Source organism: Peromyscus leucopus, chromosome 6 (assembly GCF_004664715.2).
Source record: "Peromyscus leucopus breed LL Stock chromosome 6, UCI_PerLeu_2.1, whole genome shotgun sequence".
Lineage (NCBI taxonomy): Eukaryota > Metazoa > Chordata > Mammalia > Rodentia > Cricetidae > Peromyscus > Peromyscus leucopus.
Genome location: NC_051068.1, coordinates 82,407,111 through 82,428,615, shown reverse-complemented (window position 1 = coordinate 82,428,615; position 21,505 = coordinate 82,407,111). Strand labels below are relative to the sequence as shown.

The 21,505-nt window shown below is 45.6% G+C and overlaps 1 protein-coding gene across 1 annotated transcript; it reads left to right on the top strand.

The window, feature by feature from the left end:
- The first annotated feature begins 3,366 nt into the window (after positions 1–3,366).
- LOC114699991 (glutathione S-transferase Mu 1) lies at positions 3,367–9,067 on the top strand. Its single transcript, XM_028879405.2, has 8 exons — positions 3,367–3,534; positions 3,836–3,911; positions 4,374–4,438; positions 4,873–4,954; positions 5,050–5,150; positions 6,303–6,398; positions 6,482–6,592; positions 8,601–9,067. The coding sequence occupies exons 1-8, from the start codon at positions 3,499–3,501 to the stop codon at positions 8,688–8,690; spliced, it is 657 nt and encodes a 218-aa protein (XP_028735238.1). The 5' UTR covers positions 3,367–3,498; the 3' UTR covers positions 8,691–9,067.
- Positions 9,068–21,505: the final 12,438 nt, after the last annotated feature.

Genomic DNA, 21,505 nt, shown 5'->3' with positions numbered 1-21,505 from the left:
TGACATTCACTTCGTCATTTCCTGCAGAATGAGAAAATACTGTGTGTCTTCTCTATTTCCCGAGTGTTCTGGACAGTCAGCACTGCAGAGACTTTCAGAAAGTTTCCCTGAGGCAGAGAACACTGAGTTATTTGTGGGTCCTCATTTCTCCTTTAGTCTTTCGAAATATGAAGCCAGTGGTGGGTTGTGATGCACACCTTTAATCCCAGCACTCGGGAGGCAGAGGCAGGAGATCTCTGTGAGTTCAAGTCAAGCCTGGTCTACAGAGTGAGTTCCTTGACAAGCAGGACTGTTATATAGTGAAACCTTCTCTTAGAAAACAAAAAAAGAAAAAATAAACAAAAAATGAAAAAAAAACCCACTGAAGCCATTATATGTAGAATTCTGTGAATTTGCATTGACAACATTAAAATGTCACCCATTAGTCTGGAAGGAATTATGGATTCCATTTCAGATGTCACTCTCCAGGTTATAGGACCAATTCCCTCCAATATATTTAGATCTTTCATGCACAGTGTCCTTTTAAGCTACCTGGACTGGCTGCACTGTGAACTTGTAACTCAGCACAGTGACAGCCAGAGATCAGTGATCAACACTGGGGTTCAGTTCTCCAGCACAGTACAGGCTTCAGACATCTTCCCATGTCCCTGGTCCCCACTGCTCCCTGTTGCCTTTAGAGACCTCTCTCATTCAAAGGATGATGTTCTTAGACTCCGGGACCCTGCACTGAGGACTTGCTGTCCCAGCCCTTACCCTCTTCTACAGAGCTGTTCTTTCCTCTGAAGGGCTTCAGGGCTCTGGCTCCTTCCCAGGTCCCTGAGTTCTTGTTCTGTCCAGCAAGGATTCCTTCTCTATCATCCACTCCCCTTCTCCAGCCACTGTAGTGTGTGGAAATATACTAATGTGCATCGTACTTGCTAAATACCTCCGTAACACGAATCTTAAAAGGTCTTATAAAAAAAAAAAAAAAAAAAAAAAAAAAAAAAAAAAAAAACAACCCAGAGCCAGATATTGGAGTGAAAGCTGAAAGATCAGAGAAACAGAAGAAGGCAGCCACTAGCTTACTTCTATGAAATACTAGGCCTCAAGAGCAAGACTTCCTGTTTACTTATGTCTTATACACCTTTCTCTGCCCAACATCACTTCCTAGGATTAAAGGTGTGTGTGTGTGTGTGTGTGTGTGTGTGTGTGTGTTCGTGTGTGTGTGTGTGTGTGTGTGTGTGTGTGTGTGTGTGTGTGTGTGTTTCCCAATACTGGGATTAAAGGTATGTGCCACCACTGCCTTACTTGGTTCCCAGTGTGGCCTTGAACTCACAGAGATCCAGACGGATCACTGCCTTCTGAGTTATAGGATTAAGGATGTGTGGCACTCCTGTCTGGCCTCTTTGTCTAATCTAGTGGTTGGCTCTGACCCCTGATCCCCAGATAGGTTTATTAGGGTACACAATATACCTCCCTGCAATTCCCATTGGACTTGTGGTCTTTAGTAGCTGATTTAGAGTTCACATGAAGGGCCTTCTTATCTGTGCGGACTCTATGCTAGAGACCTAATTTTAATGATGGAGAAATAATGTTTAATAAAGTCAGAAAGAGACTGGATGAACACAGTGGTACCATTTCTGTTCCATGTAAAATTGTTTTAATGTTTTTAATGCCTTTTAAAGTTATTATTCTAGTCAATCTTAGCACTTAACACTCATTTTTTTTTTTTCAGATAAACCAAGGAAGTTCATTTTTCTAAGCTCAATGTGTGTAATAACTCTTAGAATAGCAAATGATTAAAGATCTAAGACCCAGGAGCTCATGGAACCAGATAGTTATGTGTGTGTATGAATAGTATTGTCTTTCTCTGGGCAATTTTAACACTGGCCATCGTCCTTAAGGCCTCAGGTTATTTTCTGAGCTTGGACATTCCAGGATCCTCAAGTGGGCAGTGAACATGTCCAAATGTTAAAGCAGCATTTGCCACAGACACTGTCAGCTCCGGTGACATGGTCTCTGAGCTTGTGTCCTCATGGAGACCTGCAAAGCGTGTGGCTTCTCTAATTTCACAGAATGAAGACAGCCTCAGCCTGTCCCCTGCACCCCTCCCCCTCCTGAGGGCAAACCCTCAGTGACATGCTGGCTTCACATCCTGTAGACCTAGTGAGGATGACTTAATCCCAAAAGTACTTTCTCCAGAGCAGCAGCCTTGCCCTGTGACACACAAACCCATTTTAGTCTCCACTTCCCTCATTTGTTTTCATGATTTCTGATAAGTTTCTGTAAACAAGGTGATGTCATCCTCTGGTAAATTAGGCACAAGCCTCTTGCTTTTGGAAGAGTCTCTTGCCTTCAAGGAAGAAGGTAGACACGTGGAACACTGTTGTTGGTAGGACGTTGTCCTTACGAAGGTTCCCCCAGGACCCATACATACCCCAGGATGACTTGAAGGGCCATTTGACCCACCCTGTCACATCTAGACACAAGTGTGTCAGGAGCCTGGGCCAGGACCAGAATCCAGGCATCTGGAGAGCTGAGGGTCTAGCTTTGGAATCCTTGTGTCCTGTGCAGAGTGTTACAGGCTCCTGTGTGGACACATCCTGCTGTCCCTTGAAAGCAAGCCTCTGGGAACACATGCTCTCCCACTCTATTGCACACCCCATCGGTGAGCTCTCTGCTCCCCTGCTGGTTCCGTCAGCTGACTGCTGTCCACGCCTGTGGCTTCCCTCAGATTCATGCCTCTCTGTGTTTGGGTCTTGAATTTAGATTCATACACACGGCCAAAACACTGATTGATTTTTTATGATCGAAGACTGGGTTCCCAAATATAAATAAAATACAGAGACCATTTACTCTTCTGCTTGTCCCTGCCCTGGCTTGTTTCCATGTCTCCGACTGTTCCTGTAACTGGAGTCTGTGCGCCCAATAGTCTGGTAGCTGTCAGATCAGCAGAGTCCTTTCTTCAAGGATAGGTGCTAGATTAAGGCTTCAGGTTGGGGGCGCGTCTTTTTGTCCTTAAGCTGAGAGTTGAACCTCCCCAATGACAGATTCCCACAGTCTGAGTTTGAAAACCGAGCTCTGCAAAGAAAAGGAAGAAGGGAGACTGTCTTGGTTCTTTAGCTCTCTGCCAGTCTCCAGTTTCCAGTGCCAGTTTCCGGAGCATCCAGTAGGTGGCGATGGCGGCAGTGGCTAAGAGGGTTTGGAGCAGGAGAAAAGATTTTGCCTTCAGGGTGCACAGAATAGAATCTTGGGGCAGAGGCAGTAAAGGATCTAATCCCTCCTCTCTCGGAGAGGGTGTGGCCCTGTGCCTTCTGGGTCAGGATCTGCAGCTCTGGTTACACAAGGGAGGAAGGGGCGTGCCTGACTGGGATTGGCGCGGAGTGGGGAGGGGCAGGCAGCTTGGTCCCTCCTAGGTCTCTCTGGGAGTCTGCATAAAGTCGCAACTTGTCCAAAGACCCAGCTCAACCCTGCTGCAGCCAGTCTGAGAGGACCAGCACCAGCCACAGCACCAGCACCATGCCTATGATACTGGGATACTGGAATGTCCGCGGTGTAAGAGAGGGGACTGGGATGTGAAACAGAAAGTTCATAACAGCAAGGCCCTTTCTAGCAGAGGGATACTCCTCAGGCCTCCCTAGAATCTTCTACCTGTAGCTCTCAGAGCTCAGGAGGACGCTGTGTGTGTATAGGGGGGTGGTGGGGAAAGGGGAGAGGGAGGTGCGAACTCGCGCCTGGATATGCACACTGCATGGTGGCTGTATTTGCTCAGTGTGGGGGTCTCAAATGGAGAAGATGAAGTCATACAGAAGGGTCACCCCAATTTCTCACTTTTGCCTGTGCTCTTCTCTCCCAGCTGATTCACCCCATCCGCATGCTCCTGGAGTACACAGACTCAAGCTATGAGGAGAAGAGATACACCATGGGCGATGGTAAGGGCACCTTCCCTGTCAGTCACCTGCTTCCCACCTGCCCAGTGATGCCCATCAACCCGTGCTTAGCCTCTTATTCCTCAGGCCTGCAGCCAGCCTACAGTTGGAGTTAGAGCCTGCTGCTTCCAGGAACCTCTTGAGGGTGCAGTTTGTTTTTTCATTCCCCCACACCAAGAATGGAGTTCCTGGTCCATGTGTTGTTAGTAACTAACTAGTCTGGGTGCACTGTTGGGGGCCCATGGGTCCAGGCTCCTCTTATTACCAGTAGTTGTTTATATCTCTCTCCTCCATCTTGGAATGTGACTCTGTGAGGGGTTGTACTCCCCCCCCCCATTTCCTTACCACCTCCTCCACCCCTTCACCTCCCACCTCCTCACCTCAGGGGTTCCTGCTCCTGGTCCAATACCAGGAGTAGGGTGGGACACTGGGCTGATTTCTCTTTATAAATCTTCTTGTCCACAGCTCCTGACTTTGACAGAAGCCAGTGGCTGAATGAGAAGTTCAAGCTGGGCCTGGACTTTCCCAATGTAGGTGCAGGGAAGGGGAGGTATGGGGAAGGCATGGTGTTCTCATCTTATCTCCTTTGCTGGCTGAGACAGTTTGAGATCAGAGGCTCAGCTCTCCCACGTTCATTCTTGGTAGCTGCACAGTGTTTCTGTTTTGGGCTGGGACCCAGCTTTTCCACTCAGTGTGAAGTGAGTTCATGGAGGGCTCACCTTGCCAGGCACACTGAGTGCCAAACCACCTGTCTGTCCTCACCCAGAAAAGAGATGCAGGGACCCCATATCTCATCTGACCATTTTTTTTTAATGGTTTTTCAAGACAGGGTTTCTCTGTGTAGCTTTGCACCTTTCCTGGAACTCACTCTGTAGTCCAGGCTGGCCTCTGCCTCCCGAGTGCTGGGATTAAAGGCGTGCCACCACCGCCCGGCTCATCTGGCCATTCTTGCTTGTCTTTTCAGCTGCCCTACTTAATTGATGGGTCACACAAGATCACCCAGAGCAACGCTATCCTGCGCTACCTTGCCCGCAAGAACAACCTGTGTGAGTGGGCTGGCTACAGGCTGGGTCATGTGGGACAACCTCTTTGTCTTGGCTAGAATGAGATGCTGAGGGTGAGTGTGCTGTGTGTGCTGCAGGTGGAGAGACAGAGGAGGAGAGGATTCGTGCCGACATTGTGGAGAACCAGGTTATGGACAACCGCATGCAGCTCATCATGCTCTGTTACAACCCTGACTTTGTGAGTCGCCAGGGGTGGAGCAGACAGGGTTTGCAGCAGAACTTAAAGTCATGTGTTCAGAGCTGCAGCATCCTCCTTCAGTGAATGAAGAGTGTTACTGATACTCTGAGTTCTCCTTCTTTACACTGAAGGTCCCTCATAACCCCAGTGAGACAGCACATGAACACTGTGAATCTACCATTACTAATGTAACCATGGAAGAGATGGTTGAGATTATCTGGTGGACAGCTGATCTAAGTCCTTCAGCATAGTTGTAAATCTCGACCATATCTGTCCTTTGACCTCTTCCATGTGTTGTCTTTCCCAGTGGTCATACCAAAAGCCTCCAGGATGAAATTAGAGGGTGTGGGAATGGCCTGGTGGTTAAAAGCGTTTGCTGTGTGACATGAGGGCTTTAGAACAGATCCTGAGCACCACATAACAACCCGAGAGTAGCAGCATGCTCTTATAATCATAGTGCTCTGGGGGAGAAATTGGCCAATGAGTCCAGCCAGTCTGTGAGCTCTAGATTCAATGAGAGACCCTGTCTCCAAAAATTAAGGCAAACAGTGATTGAGAAAGACACTTGACATCAACATCGGGCTCCCTTCTACCAACAGGTAACAGTGTATTCCCCAAATGATGAACATAGGTCATATCGCACACTGGTCTCACACATCTGTCCAGTGCGTTCCCATGGTTCTGTCTTAGGTATCAACAGAAATCAGGATGTCTTCCTAATAGGCCGCTCAGGGTCATTAGCCAGTTGACCTTTCAACCTTCTAACTTTGAATATTAGTCACTGCTCTAAATTGATGCAGACCCTTCACGTATGTGATCTGTTTTTATTGCCTCCCCAACCCAGTATAACTGTCTTCTCTTCCACTGGGTCTCTGCAGCCAGAACATGCAAGATGCTCAGGAGGTCCTGGGGGTAACTTTTGGACTTCCGTGGTGGCAGATTCCAGGGACAGTGTCAAATTCCAATCTGAGTCTCCATCACCTCGCACATTAATTCTGCCACCAGTAAAATAGTGATGTGTTGAATGGAGGCCTAAACACAGACCTGGCTTATTGTTGGGAAGGTGGCTGTTTCCTTGCACAGCTCTGGGAGGCCAACCTGTCTGCTGGGGAGCCTGAGTCTTAGGGTGGTGACCGCTGTTTTCTGCCTCAGGAGAAGCAGAAACCAGAGTTCTTGAAGACCATCCCCGAGAAGATGAAGCTCTACTCTGAGTTCCTGGGCAAGCGGCCCTGGTTTGCAGGGGACAAGGTAAAGAGAGGCAGGTGTGGGGGAGAAGTTGCCATTCTTCCCAGGCCTCAAATTCCAGCACACTGACCCTTGGCTTCCTGCAGATCACCTATGTGGACTTCCTCGCTTACGATATCCTTGACCAGCACCGTATATTTGAGCCCAAGTGCCTGGATGCCTTCCCAAACCTGAAGGACTTCTTGGCCCGCTTTGAGGTGATGCCCTGATCCTGCTTCCTTTGGGTGGCCTTCTTCCTCTCTTCCACAATGCTTTTCTAGTCCTGAGAGTAAAGGAAAATAACTAGAATTGCTTGAGGTTTCTGTAAAGAACTGTATGGGGCAACATTTATCACTTCAAAATCCCCAAAGGTTGATGTGATTCTGAGTCCCATCGGACAGATCTGATTCTGTGAAGGGTCCTCACTTGTTCATGGTCTCAGCACCAGTAGCGGCTGCGCTGGGCTCCATATCTGTTTCTGGATCAGCATTCAATGACTGTCTCAGTTTTGTGTCAAAAGAAAAAGCTCCAGTCCCCCTCTCCACCCCCAGCCTCATTTTCCTTTTGGGATCCTTGGCAAGGCAGAGCATACCAATAGTATATGGGTCTTGGCATTAGGAGAGTGAGACAGGCAGGACTGATATGACATACCCAGATGTGAGAAAATCCAGCCCTGCTCTGCAGAACAGTGAGAGCTCAGGGCTGTAGCTGGGGCCTCCCTGAGTAGACACGTGAGTGCCCACCCTGCTGGGGACATCTGTTTTGAGTGTGTGCTGGTGAGGTCTTGTTTCCTCCCGGTCACGCTCCTCTTTCACCCCACAGGTCCTGTCTGTGAAACGGGGACTTCACTATGATTCTCTGGCAGTCTCTTCTCTAGGAAGTTCATGTTGGGTCCAGGGGGTATGCAAAATGCCTCCATCTTGGGACTGAGTAGGCAGAGAGCTTTAGAGATCCAGACTGTGAGAGACACAGGGCTGCTGAGCCCAGGCTGGACCGCATCTACACCATCCTTGGGTCATTCAGACATCTGGGAATTGGAGACACTGATCCAAGGATTTTTTCAATCTGCAATCTGTTGACCTAGCCCATTCTCTATCAAGAGATGCACGTCCTCAGCTAATTCTCTGTCTGTTTCCCCAGAGCTGAGGATTGAACCCAGGGCCTTGTACTTGCTAGGCAAGCGCTCTACCACCTAACTAAATGTCCAACCTTTCTCAGCTAGTTCTCATTCGCTCTGGTTCTGGCCCAGGCTCGGTACCCTCGGAGCTGTGTAATAGCTGGCGTGGCCTAGGGCAGGCGTGTGGAGAAACTCGGGGTCACTTAGCCCAGCTCCTGTATAGTTGGCCGTGGACCTCTTTGTGCCCTCTGGAACTATCTGTGTCTTCTCCAGCTTGGTGTATGGCTCATAGCACAACACACAGTCAGATGGGGGTGGTGCCTGTATTCGTAGGGGAGATGAGGACAGCCAGCGTGCGGTGAGATTGCACTGAGCACCAGGTTTAGAACAGTTAACTCTGCTTTCAGGAAACCGGTTAGAATTCTGTTCGGCTTTTCTTCGTGGGCTGTCATCTTGATGTTCCCCTTCTTGCATGATTTGCTGAGTCACTGGGTGTTGGCTGTCTTCCTAAACACACACAGTCCTGTTTTCCTGGTCCTTTGTCCTGGTGGATCTCTTCTGTGTGTAAATACAGGCTAGAAAGAGCCTCCGCACAAATAGGATCGTTTCTATGCAGAGAGATTGGAAGAGTGCCTCCTTGGGAGGCCAGAAGAGGAGTAGAGAGGGAAGAGGGAGGGAGGAGGAGGAGGAGGAGGAGGAGGAGGAGAGAGAGAGAGAGAGAGAGAGAGAGAGAGAGAGAGAGAGAGAGAGAGAGAATGCACCCATAGATGTCTGCTCCAAAGCAGCTGTTTTACGAGCTGTGTTAGCCAGAGGACATTGAGACCTCAGATTCTCCCCTGATAACTGATTTTGCAGGATCAATGATATAGATCAATATAGGTTTTCTGAACCTATATTGTAATTTTTAGCGGGTATAAAACAACTCACACAGGACCCAGTCTTCTCTTTATCAGGGGAAACTGAAGAGCTCTTTTGCCTGGGCTGGGAGCTAAGCAGGCTGCCCTGTGCTCCAGCCTGAGCCCAGGACAAAGGCTGTTCCTGGCATGGGGCTGCTCCTCTCAGTGGACTGCAGACCTGAGCCCCCCTGCTCCCTCCTTCCCATTTTGCAGGGCCTGAAGAAGATCTCTGCCTACATGAAGAGCAGCCGCTTCATCTCAACACCTATATTTTCAAAGATGGCCCACTGGAGTAACAAGTAGGCCCCCGCTACACTGTCTTTCATAAGGAGGACCAGTCCACACAGGGGATCCTCCGGGCCCTGGGGACAGCCAGCCTTCTGCCCTCAGCCTCCCTGATCTCACTTCCTTCTTCCCACCGCCTTCTCCAGCTTTTCAGTCTCCTCAGCCCATGAGGAGACTGGTCAAGCCCATGCAGTCTCCATCTCCCACTTCCTTTCACCAAGACCCCTTCCTCATTTGTGCCCCAACCCAACCACACAGTCCTCTTCCATGACCTGATGCCTGCCCTGAACTCTGCTCCCTAGAATTACCCTAAAGGTCAATACTGTCTCAAGTTCCCCAGTGGGGGGGGGGGGCCTGCCCCAGGCCTTCTCATCGCCAATAAAGCCCGAAACACACTTGCTCTGTGCTGTGTCTCATTCCGTCTGCTTTTTGGACTCTCCGAGTGTCACAGCTGCTTCCGGAAGTCTGAGCTCCGAGCCTGTCGTGCTGGCTCTGAGGAGTCTAATGGAACAGAAGGAGTTTGAAATATCTTGATTCTAATCTGAGACCCTCACAGCAGTGACAGAACTCTCTAGAGAAACTCTTCTCAATCTGTGTGTCGTGACCCTGTAGGGGGGTCAAATAACCCTTCCATAGGGGTCATATATCAAATATCCTGTATGTCAGATATTTACATTATAACTCATAATAGCAGCAACATTACAGTTATGAAGTAGCAATGGAATATTTTTATGGTTGGGGGTCACCACCACATGAAGAACTGTATTAAAAGGTATTGGCGTTAGGAAGGTTGGGAAATACCGCTCAAGGGGGTCAAGTATGTTTGCCTAGAATCTCCTTCGCTGTGGCATCCGGGGACTTTGGACTGTGAACACCGCTGTGGGTCTCAGTGAGTGATGATGGGCTGTTGGGCGTTCCCAGCAGGGACCCAGGATGCTCCCTCTACCTCCCACAGGTGGTGTCAATATTAGGTGCCTATTATGTTGTCTTTACTGGGTTTCTGATGGCCTCTTGGAGCTGACTTGAAGCTCTCCTGGCATGGGGATGTCCATTCTTTGCTAATCCTTTTCTGTCTAAGGAAACTGAATTGAATATACGGTAACTGTCAGTTCATCGTTATTATCTATGCCTCCTCTAATGTCAATGACTCTCCCTGTCAGTGAAGATGTTTAATGTTGTGTAATTCACTCAGTTCATGGAGAACTGATTGCAGATGGGTCCGCTTTAATCAAACTCTAGTTGGGGCACTGCAGAGCTGGCTCAGAGGTTCAGAGCTCCATTTGCTCTTTCGGAGGACCCAGGTTTGGTTCCCAGTATCCACATGCTAGCCGACCATGGTCTGGGTCTCAAGTTTGGGGATCTGCTGCCCTCCTCTGTCCTCTGTGTGTACTGCATGTATGTGGTGCATAGACACGTGCAGACAAAATATCTGTACACATAAATTAAAAAATTTAAAACTCATTGATAGGCAAAAAATAAATTAACAAATAAGTCAGATGATGAGCGAACTCTTTCTGTCATGTCCAGATGCCCATCATCTCCTGGCCTGGTTGTCTGATTTCCTTTTGCTCTGTCATGACCTGGGACTCCCCTCCTCCCACCTCCTGTACAGTCAGGTCTGACTGAATACATTATGGGCTGTGTGGCTTTTTCCTTTACAATGGGCATGTCATGGGGTGACCAATCACAGGAACCTCTTCCCATGACAAATAGCACATGCATACCCACATAACCCCCAAATAATTTGTCTCTCTATAGTATGTTGATTCTGTCCCTTGAGAACACTACACATAGCAGAAACAGATCATGTCCAGCAATGAGTAAGCTTGGGAGGTGTGCAGGAAAGAAAGTAAGCTATCTTCCTTTGTCCTTATGGATCTCTCAGTGTGTTATGGGTCTCAAAGGAGAAAACGACCTGTCTGCTTGTCCATTTTATCCAGCCGATGGCCAGGAGGAGCTTGGGAGGTTTGAAAGGGTGTATGAGCATTTGCAAGGAAGAGCTGCTGTGGCTGCCTCGGTACTGCTGCCTTGGCCCCATGAAGATCACCAGGCACCTATGCCGGCCCCTTTGGCCTTCCCCAGGCAGGGTTCTACTGAATCCACTGACAGTGACTTGTAGGGAGAGGCTGCACTTGTTCAGAAAGCTCAGTGGATCCTTCATGGCCCTACCCTGCATCCCTGGAGGAATTACTGTGTGTGTGTGTGTGTGTGTGTGTGTGTGTGTGTGTGTGTGTGTGTGTGTGTGTCTCGGTGGGTCTAGCTGCTTAGTCCTGGGTGCTGTGTCACCCAGAGAATGATATATGAAGCCATATGTTAGGTTTTGAGTGATTGAGTTTTCTTAAGTATATAGCAAGGCAAAGTAAAAGAATTAAGACAGAGAGAGACAGAGACAGAGAGAGCACAACAGACAGCACAGCCTCATTAGATTAGGTGCTCAGCACATCCTGGAGGAACTGACTGGGGGGAAGTGGAGGTAGGGTTGGACTGAGCTTTCACTCCACAGCTGAGCTTCCCACCAATGAACTTCTGGTTTCTCTCCTCACGGTGGGCACGTTTGTAACGTGGATTTGACAACACTAACATCCATTGGGAGCAGTTCACTTTTCAATTGTTCTCAAGGCTGATGACTTTTACTCTCAGGAAGTTTTCTTGTTCTCTTTCCTTCCACGGGGGGGGGGGTGTCATCCCATCCCCAGACGAAGGGCCTTGGAGGACTTTGAGACAAACCTGCTTGGGTTTGAAATGGGTGTGGGGGCAGTATACAGCCCTCATCTACATCCAGCTGCTCAGTAGCTCAAACATCATGTGACACTTTATCAACACAATGTACTTAGCTTCAGCTTGTGAAAGTGTTCATGTGTTGTTATAGGACTTTTTATGTATTGAACTACTACAGTTTGGGCCAAACCAAAAGGTTAACTGTAAAGATTTTGTTGTGTGTGTGTGTGTGTGTGTGTGTGTGTGTGTGTGTTTTTAAGAATTTATTTTTTAAAATCAGGTTAATCTGGCTATCTTAGACTCCGCTGTAAGATGATTTATTTCCCTTTAACATTTCAATGTATTTAATTTACATATTTGTTTTTATCATAACATTTTTCTCATTAGGATTTTGGGACTCAGTTTTGGGGTATTGGGTGAGAGCTGTTCTTGGCTGCTTTGGATCCAAATATGGACTTCGGAAAAGGGTTTGGATCGATCCTTTTGGGTTTCTTACTAAGGAAAGCTGCTGCTTGGCCTTACTTCAGGTGATCCAGTGGCCCTCGGTGAAAGGATGTGGTTATGGTAGTTGAGAGGTCTAAATTTTTCTCATTTTACAACCAGATCTAGGTTTCAGTTTTTTAAGAACAAATTTTGTTTTGTTTTGTTTTTCCAACAAAGGGGCATTAGGTCACACCACCCCTGACAGCAGAGATAAGGAGGAAGCCAGGATGAGGCCTGAGCCAGCCCCAACAGTATCACTAGACAGTGAACAAAAAGGACAGTTCCTGTAACCCCCTGAAACAGGCCGGGACTTGCCCCAGTATGCCCAAAGATGGAAAAACTAAACCTCAGCCAATAAAAACATACTAATGTAAAGCTGCTGCCCATTGACCAATCATGTTGAGATGACTTAACTGTTCCTGGAATTCCCCTAGCTGTGCTTAAAAACAGCCTGCACAATCCTCTCAGGGCCATCGCCATTTTGTACCGGTGTTCGACCTTGCACGCTGGAAATAAATGGTCTTTGTTCTTGCATACTATTTGAGTCTGGGGTCTTTCTTCAGCACTTTCTTGGACTCTTACAAAGTATTATTTGAAGTTTTGGAGAAGCTGTTGATAATAGTAGGAGTTGTGGATCATGGTCCATGGATTTACTTAACTGTAGTTGACCTTTGGGGTCCCTTTTGAAGAGCAAGGGTAAATCCTCAATCACTTTACTATTTCAAGAAGGATCCCCCCACGCCGGGCAGTGGTGGCGCACGCCTTTAATGCCAGCACTCGGGAGGCAGAGCCAGGCGGATCTCTGTGAGTTCGAGGCCAGCCTGGGCTACCAAGTGAGTTCCAGGAAAGGAGCAAAGCTACACAGAGAAACCCTGTCTCGAAAAAACCAAAAAAAAAAAAAAAAAAAAAAAAAAAAAAAAAAAAAGAAGAAGAAAAAAAAAACGGATCTCCTGCTTTTTTCTTTGGATGCTTTTTGGATACAGAGTTTAACCTTGGACAAGTGAACCCAGTTAGTAATCTTTCCTTAATGTGTGTGTCACTTTCCCCCTTTTATTGAAAACAGATACTTTTCTCATACAGTACATCCTGATTACAGTTTCTTCTCCTTCTACTCCTCCCAGTTCCTCCCCGTCTGCCCTCTCCTCTGGACCTACTTCTTTTCTGTCCCTGAAAAGAACAGGCTTCTGAGACATAACAGCCAAACATGACAAAATAAAATATAACAAGATGAAGCAAAACCCATCACATTGAAGTTGACACAGCAGCCCAATAGGAGGAGGAGCCCCCAAAGCAGGCACAAGAATCAGAGACCCACTTGCTCCCATGCTCAGGAGTCCCATAAAAATACTAACCTAAAAAGCTATACTATGTACGCAGAGGACCCAGTGAAGCCCCGCGGAGGCCCTGAACTTGCTGCCTCGGTCCCTGTGAGTTCACATGAGCCTCACCTAGTTGATTCAGAGGGCCTGGTTCTCTTGGTGTCCTCCATCCTTTCTGGCTTTTACATTCTTTCTGTCTCCTCTTCTGTGTGGTTTCCTGAGCTCTGAGGGGAGGGATTTGATGGAGACATCCTATATAGAGCTGTGTGTCTGAAGAATTCTCTCTCTGTGTAATGTCTGGCTGTGTGGGTCTCTGCATCTGTTCTTGTCTGCTGCAGGAGGAAGCCTCTCTGATGATGACTAAATAAGGCACCGATTTATTGGTGCAGCAGAATGTCATTAGGAGTCGTTTTATTGATACTTTCCTTTTTAGACCAATAGTGTTTGCTTTTGCACTAGGTCTCTGGGTTATCTAGTCTCTGGTTCTTGGTTACCCTAGCAGTGCCAGGAAGAGCTTCTGTCTTGTGGAGCAGGCCTTAGGTCAAGCCAGACATTGGCTGGCTACTCCCACAGGTTCTGGGCCACAGTTGCTCTAGCATTTCCACAGGAGGACAAAGGTTTTGAGGCTGGGTTCCTGTTTATGTTTCTCCTTTGGTAGCCTGCAGAGTACCTTCCCACACCAAAGACATTAGAACGTAGGGGTGAAGGCTCCATGTAGGCACCCAGCTTGACTTCTTCATGTTCAGTGAGTTCTGTGGGTGCTGTCCTTGGCGGTGGGGCCCTGTTGTTGGTTTGCAGAGAGCAACCCATTGTCTTAACAAAAGCCTGGGTGGTTTGGAGATTCCCATGGGACTCCCTTGGCCAACAACTCAATTGAATGCAACCCAGTCCTGGTACTGGAAGACTCATTTGGTGACAAGAGATGGCCAGTTGGAACTCGGTATCCTACATTTTTAGGAGACCTCATTAGGATTGCCTTCATATGTTTTAGGAAGTTTCTACTGCACTAGGTTTCCATATCATCCTTCAACTGCCCCCCAATTCCAACCATCTCTTCCCATATTCCCTCCCTCAATCCCATCTTCCCTCTTCCTCCCCACCTGATCTTCCTGTTCCTGTTCCCACTTGCCCCCACTCCACCTATAAAAATCTATTCTATATATCCCAAGATATATAGTCTATATATATGCTCTATATATTCTCTATATCCCAAGAGGGGATATATGCGCCCCCCCAGTCCCTTCCCCTATATCTAATCTCTCTGTGTCTATGGATTGTAGGATGGTTATCATTTATTTAATGGCTAATATCCACACATAAGTGCGTACATATCATATTTATCTTTCTGGGTCTGAGTTACCTCACTTGTGTGATTTTTTTTTCTAGTTCCATCCATTTGCCTCCAAATTTCATGACGTCATTTTTTTAAACTGCTGAGTGATACTCCATCATGTAAATGTACCATATTTTCTTTATCCATTCTTTGGTTGAGGGATATCTAGGTTGCTTCTAGTTTTTGGATATTATGAATAAGGCCACAGTGAACATAGCTGAGTAAATGTCTTTGTAGTAGGATGCCAAGAGTGGTATAGCTGGATCTTGAGGTAAATTGATTACTAATTTTCTGAGGAACCACCATACTGATTTCCATAGTGATTGTAGAAGTTTGCACTCCCACCAGCAGTACAGAAGTGTTCCCCTTACTCCACATCCTTGCCAGCATGAGCTGTTTTTTGTGTTATTGATTTTGGCATTCTGACAGGTATACGATAAAATCTCAAAGTAGTTTTGGTTTGCATTTCCCTGATGGCTAAGGATGTTGAACAGTTCTTTAAGTGTTTCTCAGTCATTTGGGTTTCCTCTATTGAGAATGCTCTGTTTAGATCTGTGCCCCAGTTTTTAGTTGGATTTTTTTTTATATGTTTAGCTCCTTGAGTTCTTTATACATTTTGGATATTAGTTCCCTGTCAGATGTGGAGCTGGTAAAAATCTTTTCCCATTCTATAGGCTATTGCAGAGCAGAGGATGAGACTGAGGGATTGTGGTGTGGACTGATCCTTCTGTACACTGTGCATATGTATTACTTTCATTGGTTAATAATAAATATGTTTGGCTATGACAAGGCAGAATAAGGCTAGGCAGAATAATCAAACTGAGGACTCAGATGAGGAGGGGCAGAGTTATGAGAGACGTGAGGGAGCTGCCCAAGAAGCAAGATGCTAGAGGGCCAAAAGAGCCACCACCACGTGGCAATACATAGATTAATAGAAATGGATTAATTAAAATGGGTGGCCCAGATGATCCAGCATTTCAAAATGCCTCTGTTATAGTTTCCTCTGAGTTCTGCATCCAGAACAGCTTCAAGGCTGTTGGTTGAGATGATCCAGCCTCACAAAATACTCCAGCAAAGACTTACCAATTATCCTGATTTTCTCAGGGTCCCTCAAAGATGACCAGCATCCACCAATCAATAGAAAGCAGTCTAGAAAACTATACCCACATCCCCAAAATATTGGTTATAAATGTTTGTTTTCATTTAAGGGAGGTGGTTACAAATTGTTATTGGTCATAGTCAATCTCTTTCTAAAAGTAGAAAGGGGGATATAATATAGAAATGATGGGGGAAAGGGTAGATTATTGAATATACTTTAATCCAAAAAACAACTATTAATCTCAAAATATTTTACATTGGTATGGATTTTAGTTTATTGATATGAATTTAAAGTTAATTTTGTTATACTGTATGTATATTTCTATTCTTGTTTAAGGTATTGTGTTTATACAGCTCAACTAAAAATATAATGTATAATTAAGAAATACAGATTAATAGGCATCTATAATAGTCAAACTTCCAGTCATGTTAGTTAGGTTTTCTAGGTATATAAAGATATATTTCAAATAGATAGGTAATCTTCAAACATTTCAAAGACCTACAGAATATGGCATTTAAAATGTTTTAATAACTTAGACTTTTCATGACAGTGAGACACGTCTGATTCTGGCAGCACCAATCTACTCCAAAAAAGATGATGGGCATTGAAGAAACTCTGTATAGAATTTTTGTTTTCTTTATAGTAAAAGCTACCCATGTAGGCAGAGAAACTGCCCTTGCCTCAATTGCTGACAGTTACTGTCCAAAGTGGACAAGCAGGACACAAGAAAGACAATTGCCGAACTTTACCAAGACAAGGAAGGACAGTCTTTCAAAATTCCCTGCTTCACAGGAAAGTATGTCAGATATGCTAGGCCTGTAAGCCAGAAATGGATACCCCAACATTATAGAGGAACCTTGGGTGACTGTCCAGGCAGCCAGCTGTTTCTATCATTTTTCACATTTTTTTGGAAGTTGCTTGCTGCATGTCCTGCTTACTCAGGTAATATTATTTCCTTCTCAAGTCTTTGATGGAGTTTAAGACTAGACAGTCATAGTTGTAGTTTTTCTTAGTTATGATCAAAGGGTAAATTAGATATAAAACTTTGGACTCACCAAGATAGAATGGGTAATTGTTTTCGCTGATATTGTCAAATACAAATAGACTGGATATTATAACTGTAATTCTTACTTGATAACTGTTCTGTTGTATGTAATTTTACTATGTTAAAGTTAAAACCTTCCATTTGATTAGACAAAAAGGGGGAGATGCTGTGGGCTGATCCTTCTGTACACTGTGAATATGTATTATTCTCATTGGTTAATAATAAAGCTGTTTGGCCTGTGGCAAGGCAGGATAAGGTTAGGTGGAACAATCAAATTGAGGACTCAAATGAGGAGGGGTGGAGTTGTGAGAGATGTGAGCGAGTTGCCCAAGAAGTAAAACCATGGCTACATGGCAATATATAGATGAATAGAAATGGGTTAATTTTAAATGTAAGAGCTAGTTAGTAATAAGCCTGAGTTACCAGCCAAGCATTTTGTAATTAATAAAAGCTTTTGTGTGCTCTTTGGGGCTGGGCGGATGGGACAGAAAGCTCCACCTCTGCTAACAGGATTGGATCTGGGGGAACCAAAGGACAAGAGAACATCTGCAGGCAGCCTACCTCCCCAGTTAGCAATTTTAAGGAATTAACAGATTTCCCCTTTAAAACGAGCTAATCCAGTTATCTGAAAGTTCATTGCTTTGGTTATAGTTTCTTTCTGTGTGTTTAAGGCCAAGCTGGGATTCACAGACTAACCTTAAAATTTTTTTTTAGGTTAGCTAAGATTGTTTCAGGGGCTCCTAATCCTAGGTTACTGCTAGGTAGGATCTTAAGAGGACCCCCTGGCCCCTTCAGTTTTTCTTTTACCACCATGCCATCAGCAAGGATTGGTCAGGGTCTGTTGGCCATGTGGCTTCCTCTAAAAGCAAAGGACACATGTCCACTCCACTGACTCTCCTTCCTGCAGGATGTGCATTAGTGCAAATCCTGTCTCCAGAGACTCTATGGCCTCTCTGATAGAGGACCAGTGACTTATCAGAGGGGTCTGGTCATGGCCTGGGTGCTGGCTGACCTCACTGGGTGCCTCCCAGCAGTTGTGTTGAACATCCAGAAGGACAGTGTTATCAGTCTTGTAATTTCACCTTTCCTGTAACATCTTGATCAGGCTCAGACAAAACTCTGGTTTTAAATAAGTCTTGATTTTTGTTAAGACCCAGTTTCCTGAGTAGTGATTTTGATGGAATAATGTTTAAGCCAGTTCTTGTACATGTTACTATATGCAGATCTGTAACCTACGAGAATTCTCTTGATTTAAAAGGAATTTTTGTAATCACTGTATTGAACTTGGACCTTAGGGACAATTTTAAAGATTTTAATGATGTGTAGGTGTGTATATCTGCACATGAGCACAGTTTCCCTCAGAAGACAGAGGTGTTGGATGCTCTGGACCTGGAGTTACTCACAGTTGAAGACTGCCTGACATGGATGCTGGGCACCAAACTCAGGTTCACTGAAGAACAGGAAGTGCTTGTAACTGCTGAGCCATCTCTCCAGCCTTGACCTTAGAAATTTTAGTAACCCTTAACTATTAAACACACATTATCCTTAAGTCTCATCATCCACAAACCTTCACAAATTACTCAGGCTTTCTGCAACCTGGCTTTAAGTTTTAGAAAAAGAATTGGTATACAACTTTTTCAGAACAAAATCCTATTTTTTTAAAATAAAGAATCCATCCTAATTTCAGGTACTCTATTTTCTTACTCATCCTACCAAAATATAACCTCATGCTTCTATCTTCCCCAACCCCTCCCCCAATAAGGGTTGAAGCAAGATGACATATGACACAATGTAGCCAACTCTTATTGGCACACACATTGTTAAACACTAGAGCTCTGTTCCCCTGGGAGTTTGGGCAAACTTCCTTATCCCTTGGGGTTTCTCATCTTCCCCTTTGTGGTCTGAGCTGGACAAAGTTTAACATTCCATCAATCGTCTACAGAGATATCAATGATGGCTACCACCCCACATTCTCTGTATACAAGGAAAAGCACAATCAAAAGTACACAGAGACCCTCAGATCATTACACATTAACCCTTCGATTCCCGTGTTAAATACAAAAGTTGTTTATTCCTTTTGTTCCAGCAGTGTATGCGTGCATAACGGGGTACCTATGGGTGCATCTTCACTCTCGTCCTCCCTAGTTTTATCACCCATACATCGCCTTTCACTTTTTATGAGTTAATCCTTTCGAAATAGAAATAGCATCTTCTAGATCCTGCCAAGCAAGGCAATTATATTCTGTATGTTTCAGAAAATGACCTAAGATAGCAGTGCTTTGGGTTTTGAATGAGTTGATTATTAAGTATATAGCAAGCCAAATAATAAGTAGCAAGAGATAGCTAGATGACAGAGCATCATCAAACACGTGCTCAAAACATCCTGCACAAACCAACCTAGGCAGTCAGGGAGAAGTTCCCAACAGAGACCGTCCTGGGCAGGGCAGAGTGTCCTCGCAGCTTCCAAGTAAAAGAACAAATAGCAGCAAGTAGGGATGATGTCATTAAATCAGGTCATCACAGCATCTAGCAGAACCTGACTGGGGAAGTTGAGGCAGCCAGCTGACGATCTGGATGAGCTTCCCCTCCTTGGATGAGCTTGCTATGGCTGAACTTCTGGCATCTCTTTCTCACCATAAGTACTTTTATGTCATGGGATAAACAATGGTATCCTCTGTTGTACATGGTTTACCTTCTAGCTGTTCCCAAGGACACGATGGATGTCTTTACTCTTGGGCTGTTTTGATGTTTTCTTCCCTACTGTAGTAGAGTTAGGGGTATCATCCCTAGAAAAGAGACACCTTGGGGGAAATTGAGACAAACATGCTTGAGTCTGAAATGAGTAGAGACATAGACCACTTTCAGAGTCAGCTTCTCAGTGAGCTGGAACAGTATATGACAATTTACCAATACAACATACATCACACCCTGGGACAGCCTGCTGAAGACCATGGGGGTGGAGGCTGGCTTTCTGAGCGCCAGAGTCACACCTGTCCTACCCTGTACCCTGGAGGACCACCAGACAGACAGCCTCTCCACCTGGTAGACCCAGCTCTCTGACCAAGTCTCTTGCTCTCTTTCCTGATGTGCAGCCACAGGGTTTCCCCAGGGCAAGCCTGCTCTAGGTCCCCTCTCCCAGATGGCTCCCAGAGCAGCAGCTGCCCTGCTTTACCTCTCACTGGCCAGCATTTCTAAGGTGGTGCTCTTCCAACTCTGGCTTTTGAGCTATTTATTCATGGTTCACAGACTAGGTAGGTCCTCTCACCAGGCTGTAACTCCATCTGGGCTGGATGTGCGCTGTGCACTGTGGAACATTCATCAGTTTCCCCAGCCCCCCCACCCCCACTAGATGCTGCAGCACTTCCCAGTGGTGACCATTCAGAAAGTCTCTGACCATTGTTAAGTATGTCATAAGCTGCAGATTACCTGTAAACAAACAGTGTTTACTGGACAGAGACTCCCTTTTTTAAAAAGTAGAATTAGAGAAAGAGAGAGAGAGAGAGAAAGAGAAAGAGAGAGAGAGGGAGGGAGGGAATTTTGTTTGAAGAAACTTCATTTCATTTAGCAATAAGAGTGTGGGTTCCTTCTTCCAAACCCTCCCGTGGACCCCACCTTGTTGTCTTTCAAATTCATGGCTTCTTTTTCTTTTCTTTCTTTCTTTCTTTCTTTCTTTCTTTCTTTCTTTCTTTCTTTCTTTCTTTCTTTCTTTCTTTCTTTCTTCCTTCCTTCCTTCCTTCCTTCCTTCCTTCCTTCCTTCCTTCCTTCCTTCCTTCCTTTTTCCCTTGTTTTTTGAGACTGAGTTTCTCTGTGTACCCTGGCTGTCCTGGAACTCATTTTGTAGACCAGGTTGGCCTCAAACTCACAGAGATCCACCTGCTTCTGCCTCCTGAATGCTGGGATTAAAGGCGTGTGCCAGTACCACCCAATCGATTCTTTTTCTTTAATTTTTGATGATGATGATGATGATGATGTGTGTGTGTATTTCTAAATATATAAACATAATTCACTTAGTCCATATAATTTTACATAAATATATGTGTACATATATATGTTTTTAGTGCTGACCATTTGGTATTGGATACCCAACTGGTGTGCATCTTCCCTGTGGAAGACAATTTCCCCCACTCTTAGCTGCCTGTAGTTCTTTGTGTAGGGTTGAGGCCTCATGAGCTTTCCCACTGTCCGCTTCAGCACGTCTGCTGGTGGTGTCCTTGTTCAGCTTATGCTTAAGCAGCCATGTTGGTGAGACTTCATGGGTGTAGCCCTGACATTCTTAGAAGATATAATCCCACAGCAAACTCCTTGTTCCTCTGGCTTTTAAAATCTTTCCACCCTCTCTTCTGCAATGATCTCTGAGTCTTAGGTGTAGGAGTTGTGTTATAGATATATCTGTTGGTACTGGGCACCACAAGTCTGCTTTTTGATTGGTTGTGGTTTCTGTAATGGTCTCCAGCTGTTACTCCTTTTAAGAAATTCTTGATGAAGGGGAAGGACTACACTTACCCATAGGTCCAAGGACAAGTATTTACAATGTAGTTAGGGATTATGTTGGTTTAGTAAAGCTGCATTTGCAGGTTTCCCTCCAAGATCCATGACTACACTAGCCTGGGTAACTGGCTAGGGTTGTAGTAGCCGGCATGATTTCCCTCTTGTTTGGCAGGCCTTAAGTCCTATTAGAGAACTGTTGGTTACCAGCAAGGTGTTTGCGCCCCTGCTGCCCCCTTAGGATTACCGTGCCATGCTGGTCCTTGTTGTGGTTCGTAGGTGTCACAGCAGTTTAGGACTGCTGGTTGCCTCCCTCCTTTGGAAGCTTTCTTGGTAACTTCTGGTACCATG

Bases quoted from the DNA above. Each gene is read 5' to 3' on its own strand.
- LOC114699991 (XM_028879405.2), top strand. From the start codon at position 3,499: ATGCCTATGATACTGGGATACTGGAATGTCCGCGGT. The intron at 3,535-3,835 runs GTAAGAGAGGGG...CTTCTCTCCCAG, and splicing joins GATACTGGAATGTCCGCGGT to CTGATTCACCCCATCCGCAT. The intron at 3,912-4,373 runs GTAAGGGCACCT...TCTTGTCCACAG, and splicing joins GAGATACACCATGGGCGATG to CTCCTGACTTTGACAGAAGC.